Genomic DNA, 10,938 nt, shown 5'->3' with positions numbered 1-10,938 from the left:
CCAATTAGGTAACATTGTATGGGCATAATTTCATGGTGGTAACTCAAGCAAAGCAATATACAATCTGTACTGTTTTTTTATATTTTATTGGAACCCTGAATCTCATTGATAAGAAGCGTCAAAACTACTCACCCATCAACATCGAGACAGTTTCCACATGTGACTTATGAATACGTTTTAGCAGATGAGTTCAGTGTAACTCAACAGTAGGCACACGACATTTTGAGTCTTGTGTCTTCTTGGAGTTGAAACATACGAGATGTGGTAACAGCATGAAAGCAGGTGACCACTAAATAAAATACTGTAGTAAGTCAAACTCAATGTCCCACTTTTTTTATCTAACTTAATGGAAAAACTGATGGTTCACATCATGATTCATAGAATAAACCTGACTTCATTCCATCGTGTAAACCAGTACACATTCAGTGCATTTTTGGCACAGTTAACAGCGAGCAAGCCCTCAGAACTTTCTTCACCGCAACCTCTTCATTAGTATCTTGTGTCGGTCAACTACACCAGACCCAACAACTACTGTCAAAAAATAATTTAAATGGTAACTGCTATTATTGCCAAAAAAAATGTAAATGTAAAACTTGTTGAAATTATTTTCTCTCTAAAATTGCACTCATTATGCAGTATAAAACACAAAGTCAATGTCAGTTTTTACCTTGATAAAATATATCTGTCACACAAAAGAAGAATAAAACAATGTTTAGAAGAAGCCTGGGGATAACCTCAGGCTTTGTGTCAGCATTTTCCCTTTCAGTTTCAGCTCAGTAGATCATTGCAGATAAAGAAGTCGACTGCGGCTCAGCTTAGAATGATTTGGCTTTACGTCTCTGGGTGACCCACAGCAGGAAAGAGATCACCACTGTTGATGCTCCAAGAGGCCCAAACACCTGCAGAGCCGGGAACTCCCCCTATTAAATGATTTAATTAATTAAAATAAATACATAACTTTAAATAATCAAAATATGCACATGCATCCAATGTTAAACTTAGTAATGAAAGAAGATAATGTGAATGATTCAAATAAAGCTGCTTGCAGAACTGACCTCTCGAAGACACTTGTATCCATGATAGTTGTCAGCACAGCTGCACTCGGAGAAGCCGGGGCCGTAGGGGGCGCAGAGGGAGTTCTCCGGGCAGTTAATGGCTGAGAACAGTTGTCATGTATTATCAGAAGGCTACTGCAGTTTTAGATCTTACGTATGTGTCACAATGGAAGAGTATCGGATGGGAACTTACATAGCTGTCCAGTTTGGTTGCACATATCTTTCTGGCCTTCACAAAAACGATTTCCCTCTTTGACCTCCACCTTTCCCCAAGAAGTGCTGCCACCTGGACAAACTATGTCTTGTGGCAAAATTCTATAGTCAGAGAAAAATAGTTATAAAAAATATATATATAAAACTTTATACTCATGAGCAGCTGTCATAGTTCAGTTTTTGTAATGGAATACTTACATGTAATTTAACTCAATAAATCCTTGAAATGCTGTGTCGCTGATGTTGACAATAGGATTTAGTGAGAGGTCTCTGCAAAGCAAAAGTTCATAAAGTAAAAAACTTTTCTAAGGGCAAAGACAAATGATTCCAAATAGATATAAATAATAAATAAGACATGGGCATACATATTCCTTATACTGGAAGTGCTTTAATTATGTACTTGTGTCGGGTTGATTTGCTTTAGCTCTATTTCGTTCTGTCTCTTAAGAGCAGTTGAAGAGTTTTGGTCCTTGCAAGTAGGAGAGATGAATGTTGCTAGGAATAGAAACTTTCCAAACTCCTGATCTTATCAACACTAACAACATTCTGAGGAATAGCCCACGTACGTATCTTTGAGTGCATGAGTGCAGAAGTCTACAACTATTTATCATGTGGAACATGTCAATATGATCATGCAGAATCAACATGAACAGTAGTTATGTGACTTCTTTGCCTTAAAAATAACCTCCTAGAGTCACTAAGAAAGTGCAGGGTCTTGCATTATTTTGTCTGTAAACTATGCTGTATGTTGTGTGAAAAGGTATGAATTTGTAGTTACTGTACATACATCATTAAAGCTGTTGATGCTTCCTGAAGATCCTCCACATGAGATAGTGAACAATTGGACAGATCCAACCTGACACAAACAAAAAAATCTTGTTGAAACATTAACAAACTCATATACATCATGTAGATCTTACTCTTAAAAGTTGCAGATGTGTACACGTTGTCATTAGTATTAAACTGGGACTGAGTCTACATCATTAGCACTGGCAGCCTAGAATACACAGTCTGTGAAGGTCTGTTTGTATACAGATTCATAAGGTTGGCTCAACCTAACAATGTCTTATTTTCAATGCTCCTCTTAAGCTTTTAGAAAATGAACGAAGGGCATAATTAAGAATGACCAGACCACAGGTATACTCTGAAATGGTAACAGTAATAAAGTAGTTTTTCAAAATAAGAATACTAAAAAAACCTTCCTTTGGTTGCCAAATGGTAACACTTTTATGTCTGTACAGTGATATTGATTACTTTGCCAAAGAATTGAAGGTACGCATCCTGAATATCATATTGACAATAATAATACTAAAAATCAAAAACAAAAATACATACAGAAATAAATTACTTTTGTTTACTTTTTTGCCTAGTAACTTATTTACTTATTTATTTATACTTATTATTCTGTACAGTATTTGTTAACTTTTACCATATCACAGGAAATTTGTATCTTGGTGTAATAACATATAATCCCTATATTTCCAATAGACCCTGAAGCCGACATTTAAATCCTACCCGATGATGTGTTCAGGGTTGCTTGTGTTGTCATTTCTCAAGCAGCAGCGCCCGTCTATCCGACCAGCGGAGGAGGAGCAAAACTGGCCCACTGCGGTGCCGTTTAGGACTGTACCGCTGCAGAGCTCACATACCTATGATTACAAGTCATTACGCAAGAAAAAAGTAAGTTGTAAACAACAATCCCGTTCATCATCGCTGGCACCTAACGTTATAGAAACACGCTGTTTTTAATGATATCTGAATATGATGTGTAATTTACTTATTCTGGTAAAGACTGCAGCTGTTACATTGCCAAATCCAAGTCTTACCTGCAGCTCAGTCAGTTGATAACTTGCGTAAAAACGTAAATTAAAGATCAAAATAAGCACAGATTTTAGCTGGCTGCACCCAGCTTTCATTTTCATCGACTGAAGTCATATGATCCTACTGTAGCAGACATGTGACAGGAAGGTGGTCCAACACGTTATCCACAAGTCTAATTTAATTTTGCGCTGCAGTTACGCATACACTCAATTTGGAGCTTATGTGACGATCTGCCAGTGTAGTAAATAGAATAAACAGCAACACGTGAATAAATATAGTAAGCATTTAGCGCGTTTATTTGTCGAGCAAATTTGATAATATGCTCAAATAATTAATTTAGCAGCTAATGCAAAAGCCTAAATGGGTTTTATTTCATGTTTTAATCTCTAACCTTCAATGTATTCGAGCATTTTTTTCTCATTTAAAATATATTTTTGTGCAACAAGGCCCACCAGAAAAAGTAGTTCGTAACATTAACAGTTCTTTGTCATTACATTTCTAAAACTGTTGACAAAATCTAGACGCATTTTCTTTCCTGACTGTAATGCATTTAGACTGCGCTTTCACTGTCACTTTGGGTTGCACCAAAGGAAGTGGGGACTTCAAGTTAGACGATTTTATGAGACTCAAAATATAGAGAAAACCATTTTTGTAACATATGTATAACATTATATTATACCGTTAGGCATTTTAGTGTAACACGTGTGACTGAAATCATGCCAGTGTTCTCTTATTTCTTACCCGCGAAGAGTGGAGCACCCCCACCTGAAAATGAGATGGGTTGGCCCAGAAGGATTGTTGCAATGCCTCTTGATGGGCCACTAGATACACTGAACACAGAATGACTTGATTCCGCTGGTATATCTGCTTTTTCTGCGATTTCTATCACATTTTATCTATGAGTTTCCTCCGTCGCCGTGTCAATTTCTCTTCAGCAAAGTAGGAGACAGGGAAAACAAGCAAAACCACAAAAAGTGCAACTGTCTCCCCTGATATTTCGAAAGGTTTGACAACGGCTCTGCGACGCTGTGGGGTTTTGCAGGAAGCAACTGCACCTTTTATCCCGAAACTTCATCTGGTTACGCTAATAATATACAGTTACCTGTACACGTTGAAACTTAAATATTACAGTAGGTGATTTTAAGCTATCACAAATTATAAGTGGATGAAAAGGATATTTTAACGCCAATAGTGAAGGTGTAATTACTTATCACTTGCAACATGGCTGCTGCGGGAACGGCAGTGAGAAAAGTTTGACACTGACGTGGGAGAAGTTTTATGCGAATGCTAGTTGGTAAATGAGTTGTTGGCCAGATATTAAAGTCGTCAACAGTCCCCTCCAGCCTGGCGACGCTTTTCCCGGACCTACAAACCAGTGGATAAACCGTGTGAGAGCCTCCTCCTCTGTAGTCCCCGCCGACAGTCTCTGCAGTGGACTTTGTGGTAAAACTGTGGTCTCTTCTCCATCGTAAGCTGTTGTGGCGTTGGAGGACTTGTCGTCAGACAGCAGGCTGTGTTTTGAGCTAAAATGCATTTTTCCATACCCGAAACGGAGGTTCGTTCGGGAGAAAATGGATCAACCTATGTGGTGAGCATGATCATGATCATTTGTGTTTTTTGTTTTACCCGCTTTCCCTTAGCCTGCAGCTGGCCACAGGTCGGGCTAATGTCAGTGCAGCACGAGTTCCTATGTTGACCGTTATAAATGATCTGAAAGCATAAACACTGGACCATCACCGTAGGCCAAACAAATGCCCAAACAAAATCAGCTATACTCTGTTAGATTACAAAAAATGCTAATTTGTACCACATAAATTCAATTACTGCTTTTCACAAGGATACAGTCTAGATAGGCGAATACACATGATTTAAATAATTAAAACGTGAGGAAGTTGAGGAAAAGTCTTTTTGACCTCCAACACATCCTGCCTAGACTGAATGTGATTCTGTGAGGCCATTGAAAGCATCATTAGGAAAGTAATGCCTGCTCTTCATCACGATTGGCTCCAAATGATGCATTGTCATGGTGTGTCTAAAGTTGGCACCAATTGACATCTTGTCATTTGTCAAATGACAAAATGTCAAAGCCACCTGAAGAGATTAGAGTGTGGGCCCAATCTCTGATTCCTTTCCTCAGACACAAGAGTCCCTTTTTGTTTTACAGGTTTTAGTCGGCATTTCTTTCTGAGATTTGACGTTTGCCACAGTGATATCACAATCCTCCTTGTTATTTATAGCCAACATTGCTTTAACTTTATAGTCAAGTCCCCCAACTAACAGCAATAGCAGCCTTGACCACAGCCTTGACCAGAGCGCCAATCATTTGTGGCACCACCATCTTGCTTGCCTTGTTGTAGTGCAGGTTCCCATTGCCCTACTTTGTGTTTATTTTCTTTTGATTCTATTCACTTGTCACATTTTCCTAAATGTTGTTGTATACCTGATCAAAAGCACTTGCGGATTGGTCAAGTTCGGCTGTGAAGCATCATAGAACACAAGCTTTTTTGGATATTTAACACGTGTTTTTCTTATAACCAGTCAGAGACACAGTCAGTATAGGTTGTGCTAATGTGCTAATATATAATTACTGACCACTATATATCTATATTTTCTCATTTGCTAGTGTTGCCTAATGCTTTAGACCACATCGTGGGTGTGAATATGTGTCTGTTAACATGCCTATGTTCTAACGATGCTAGGGAACAGCTTGGGTTCAAGTCACTTATGGATATGATTTCAACAAACACTACAACAACAAATTATCTTGGATTCTTTTAGAATATTAGGTTTATAGTTTTCATTAAAAAAGGTTATTGTATCAGATGTGTTATAGAATAATGCACCTACTCTGATATTCACCAGATGCTTTGAAATAACATCTGGAACATCTGATTTCCATGTGACATCACACTGGCTGTTCTCAATGTCACATACCTGCGAATTACAATTTTCCATCTTGACTCCATGCGTTTAGTGTCCCTGCTGCCTCAAGCAGTACAAAATTAGCTTTGGATACAAACTTAGTTATGTACTTTTTTGAAGAAGTAGTGAACATGGTATTATATTTGCAGTATTATTATTTAGATCTGTCTGATATAGTTTATTCCCCATCCACATTGTTCTGTAAACGCACAGTCTTGCTGTTAAAAGTCAATATTCTAAATTGAGCATTTCAGGTGCCATCTCTGGCTCGTTTCTACCTGACTGAGCACATTTGTCGCCTGTTCTGCAGTGGGAACTTTAAAGTGACGGTTTTTCTCCTCTCAGCTTGCAGTCCTGTGACTGTCATTGTGACCTGACCTTCCTGTAACCAGCAACAGGAAGGGACTTTGCTTGATTATAATGCTGAGAGATGGCCTGTGTACCTTGGAACCAGTAAGCTACAAAATCTGCAGAGTTTGCACACAGCCTTTTAGAATAACAAGGGCTGCAGTTTTTTTTTAAATATGGTGCAAGCGGTGGCATATCTTTATTTTTGAGTGCTCACACTTCCTCTTGTCTAGTAGTTCCTTTCTGGTTCACATGGTATTATTTAGAGTATGTTTTTTTGTTTTTTTTGTGTAAAAGAATTGTGTAAAAGAGAGAAAGACTTGGGTGCTACTGTAAGTGATGGTGACTCATTTACTTTGGATGAGGAACAGGGCAGTACTTAGCCTGGTAGATGAACAAGTTCATCTGTTTTATAGTTTTGCAAACCATGGAAGTCATACTCAACAGCATGTCTGTATCAGCCTGTGTCTGCCAGTGAGTAATGTGTATAAACTTAGAGGTGCAGAGAAGATTCTTAAAATGTCATAACATAAGCACCTACCTAAGAATTCCTCAGACTGAAATTGATTTCCATCCTACACATACAATATGACGTATGTGTGTAACACATCATATTATGTGAAAGGAAGTAAATGCACAAATCACATGTAGGTGCAGGGCTATTATAAGAGTAACGCCTGCACACTAACTCCAAACTACAAATGTAATTAAAAAGACAGTGTTTTCTTCCAGTTAGAGCTTCCTCCGGTAAAAATATTTTTGGCCTGCTGAAGATCTGGGATCAAAATGTGCACTATTTACCTGTTTGGTTTGGAGCTAGTTTGCAGGAAAGAGCAATATATCATAGTGAACTATTGTTGCCCCTGTCCCTGAATTCAACTGCTTGCAATTCACAAAAAATGTAAGGTTATTTTTTGGTGTTATCAAATAGTGCCAAGACATTCTGCATACTCATTCTTCCTTCCTTCCTGCCTGGATACTGCTTACATACACATCTTTTAGTTAATTCGTTGGCCTTTTTCCAAATTCTTTAGCCTTCCTCTTTCCCTCTACAAGTTTTGTTTTGTACTTACTTTTTTTACCTGTTGATTGGATAGTGTCGGTCAGCATAGGCACGCGCAATCCTGCAACAGTGTGGTCCGGAGTCTTTTAAGCATTTTCTTTTGTTTTGACAGATGACCCACCATGTTGACTATAAATATTCATTATAACAGAAGTGGGAGATTAAAGCACTGACAGTTTGTGGCTTGACACCCAAGCATACAGAGCTTAGACTACTTCCTGTCATCCCCTGCCAGAGCTGAACACAGGCTGGTGGAAGCTGAAGCTTTTTCTTTTTCATTTAATTTAATAAAGGAGCTAGTATTATTGTCTTTACCAAATGACATTCTTCGGAGTTGATACAATTAGTCCAGATCGTTTTAGATTATATTTCATAAATAGTTATTAAACCTCTGCAATTTAGGTACTTGTGACAAGCAAAAGGAAAGAAAGATGAACGATTTTTTTTAGGAAGTGATTGCAGCCGCTGATTGTTTTTACTCAAAAATATTTTGCCAAAGGAGTCTTGGCAGTCTTTGACCTTGAGTATCGTCAATAGATTCAGTGGTGGAAAAGTTTCCGTCATGTTTTTCTTTTTAGCCATTTTCTTAACAAAATGTAGAATACATTTAAACAGACTTGTGGTACCTTGTGAAAACACAGAATTCCTTTATAGTTCAAGAGTGCTGTTCTGTAAGTAAGCCTGTATTTGGGCAAGCTTAAAAGATATTTATCTTTTCCTGAGTGTATAAAGTATCACTTTTTTGTTTTGTTTTCTTGACTTTTTTACATATTCTTGTGAGTTAGTATAATTCCCAATGCTTAATGAGGCATTTGACATTAAAAATAGATTTACTTTCTGAGATTGGCTCTAAACATGATGGCAAGCAGGTATTTGGACTGCTCAATCCAACTGGTGGTTTTGCAGAGACGTAACCAGTGATATCTGCCTGTCAAAACAAACAACGAGAGTCTCTTGGAAAGAATTAAAGATTCCCCATGGGATCTTTGCTTTCTGTATTTTTTTGGCGTCTGCATTATGCAGGGAGAAGCTATTTTGATTGGAAATTGAAATGTGCAAGTCAGTAGGGTTTGATTGAATCCAGTTCACACTTGATTTAGCCTATCTGGTCCTCCTAATGAAAATGAAGAGAAACACTCGGTGAGATAAGATGAGATGGATGAGGATGAAGGTTGTTGTAAGATGATGTGAAGGAAATCTGTAGTGAAACTTACAGTACTGTATGTCTGAGGTACATGATGCAACTGTTGTTTTCTTCACTGTCTTTTACCACTTGGGGTTTTATTTGGGGGTTTATAACCTGGCATCTTAGGAAATTAATCTTAAAAATTAAAGTCAGCTTTTGGTCGTATGGATGGTATGGTATGCATACATACACACACATTTTCATGTCCACCTACAAGCTTTCAGACCGTTCAATACAAGCTTTTGATGATACGTTTCAATGTAATATGTCAGACCAGTCTTTCTCTTCACATTTTAATTTGTCCACACTCTTTCCCACAGGCCTACAACATCCACGTAAATGGCGTGCTGCACTGTCGTGTACGCTACAGTCAACTTCTTGGCCTCCATGAACAGGTAAGGCTTCAATATACCTATTGCTGTTAGTGTGCTTTGGACCAGAAGTGACTGGTCTGCTTGTGTGGGGCGGTGAACGCTGTTTAAATGCCACCGCATCCACCCAGGGTGACCTTTCGCTCGTCTTTGTGTCGTACGGTCGATACGCCAGCCTCTCATCCCTTTTGAATCACGACCATGGAGGCTTGAAGTCTTGTGCTGTTATTCCTCCAGAGTCCAAACTATTTCATGTAAATAGGCAGTATTGTGGAGGAGGTTGGAGGGGGTGGGTGACATGGAAGGAATGTTCTTGGCCTTTCTTTCACTTCACCTGTTTGGAAAAAGCATCTTAATCTGAAAAAGAAAGGTTGTTGGAAAGTGTTGAGTTCCCTGGACTTAGGCAGTTTTAGTCTCTGTCTCAGTGAAGCTTTACACAGAGACGCAACTATTTGTTTTTAGAGCAGTTATTAAGCAATTAGTGTATTCAGAATCTACTTGTTTTTGTGTAGTGCTGTGGTTTGAAATTAACTTACTTGGGAAAGTGCTTAAAGGAGAATTCCGGCCAATTTTTACATTAATCTTGATTGCTATAAATATGCGTGTACTTTCGTTTGTACTTTCGTTTGACACTCGTCCTGACAACTGCCGTTTTAGCTAAGTGGAAGCTTGTAGACGTAGCTGCAGCTACTCCGTGTTGCCTGCAGCGATTCGGGTCAGGGTTTTTTCAAACGAAAGTACACGCATATTTATAGCAATCAAGATTAATGTAAAAATTGGCCGGAATTCTCCTTTAACGTACTTTTTTTGGGGGATTTCTAGCTGACTGCCTGTGAGGTCTTTGTGCTATAAAATGTATGCCATGGCACAACCTTAAAGAAGTGCCCAGTCTCCTGTTTTCATACATTAATAAATAAGCAAGCACGGGCCAAACTTTGCTATCTCCGTGTTATCTAGTCTCGCAGTTGCTGTTGCCTGGCAACAAGGTATGGGAAAGATGCACTTACATCTTTAAGAACCCCACAGGGCTTCCTGTGGCGTACGCATGACCCCAAAACATTGGTGATTGTGGGGCACACACACTCTACTCAGTGATTGCTGAAAACCATTTGAATATTAATTGTTTCTCTTGTTTTCTCTTCCACAAAGATTTGTAAGAAGGTCACACTTCTGCTAAAGCCAGAGCTTGTTTAAAACCAACTGGGAAAATGGGGAGACTTTTGCTTAAAAAAAAGCTGCATGAGCGCAGATTTATTTCAGATTTTGGGAAATCTGATGCATCTGTAACCTGTGCTTAGTGTCTGTGGCTACCAGAGCTGATTTGTATGTGTAGCCAGTGCTGGCTCTAAAGAAATGAAAATACCAAAGGGCATTATGTTAAGGTGAAAATCACCTCTCTTCCTCTAGCATCCAATGTGGCCAACTTTCATCCTGCCATATGTGCAGGACTTTAGCGTTTTAAATAACAAGAAAAAAAATGTGCCAGTGGATTCCTAATGATGAGTGTGGTCTACAGCTTTTGCCTGCAGCAACATTCATGTTAAAATTAAACCACATTTGATGTGTGACTTTTAGATTTGTGAGGCCTTAGTCTAAGACTTCCAAGGTTCAAAGCTATCAGCCCTCGAATGGTAAAAGAAAATTGGAAGAAATTAGTCAAGAAGCTGGTAAACTTGGAATAACTAGACATTCAGGCTTCCAGATGTGTCTCTGTGTGTCTGTTATGCACGGAAACTCCACCGGCTAGTTGAAACAGGGCTTAAAATAAACCTGTGATTCATCTCAAGCAGCATGAATGTAACTCTCAGTAAAATGAATCCACCACTCTTTAATTTAAGAGACTCATACTCTGTACTGAAGTTAATTGGTTTAGTCATGAACTTGTATATCTGTTTTCACAGATGTTCTAAATTCTATTAAAAATTCACTTAGCCATCTCTCTTATCACATTCCCTTAAT

At 38.6% G+C, this 10,938-nt stretch overlaps 2 protein-coding genes across 2 annotated transcripts in view; one reads left to right on the top strand and one right to left on the bottom strand.

Moving 5' to 3' along the window:
• Positions 1-67: 67 nt before the first annotated feature.
• Positions 68-3,288, bottom strand: atraid (all-trans retinoic acid-induced differentiation factor). The gene is made up of 7 exons (XM_028604701.1): positions 3,095-3,288; positions 2,784-2,917; positions 2,056-2,124; positions 1,467-1,538; positions 1,249-1,370; positions 1,056-1,156; positions 68-920 (listed from the first exon to the last, which is right to left on the bottom strand). Exons 1-7 carry the CDS (start codon positions 3,188-3,190, stop codon positions 816-818), a joined length of 699 nt encoding a protein of 232 aa, XP_028460502.1. The 5' UTR covers positions 3,191-3,288; the 3' UTR covers positions 68-815.
• A 333-nt stretch (positions 3,289-3,621) lies between these two features.
• The window catches only part of snx17 (sorting nexin 17), a 28,157-nt gene continuing 20,840 nt past the window's right edge, over positions 3,622-10,938 (top strand). The window contains exons 1-2 of the mRNA XM_028604700.1: positions 3,622-4,677; positions 8,929-9,003. Of these exons, the coding sequence (XP_028460501.1) occupies positions 4,618-4,677; positions 8,929-9,003 (135 nt within the window). The 5' untranslated portion in view covers positions 3,622-4,617. The remainder of the gene's footprint in view (positions 4,678-8,928; positions 9,004-10,938) is intronic.

This window comes from Perca flavescens, chromosome 18, assembly GCF_004354835.1.
Source record: "Perca flavescens isolate YP-PL-M2 chromosome 18, PFLA_1.0, whole genome shotgun sequence".
In the NCBI taxonomy this organism is placed as follows: Eukaryota; Metazoa; Chordata; class Actinopteri; order Perciformes; family Percidae; genus Perca; species Perca flavescens.
Note: the sequence above shows the minus strand (reverse complement) of the source record. Positions and strands in the feature narration are given on the sequence as shown.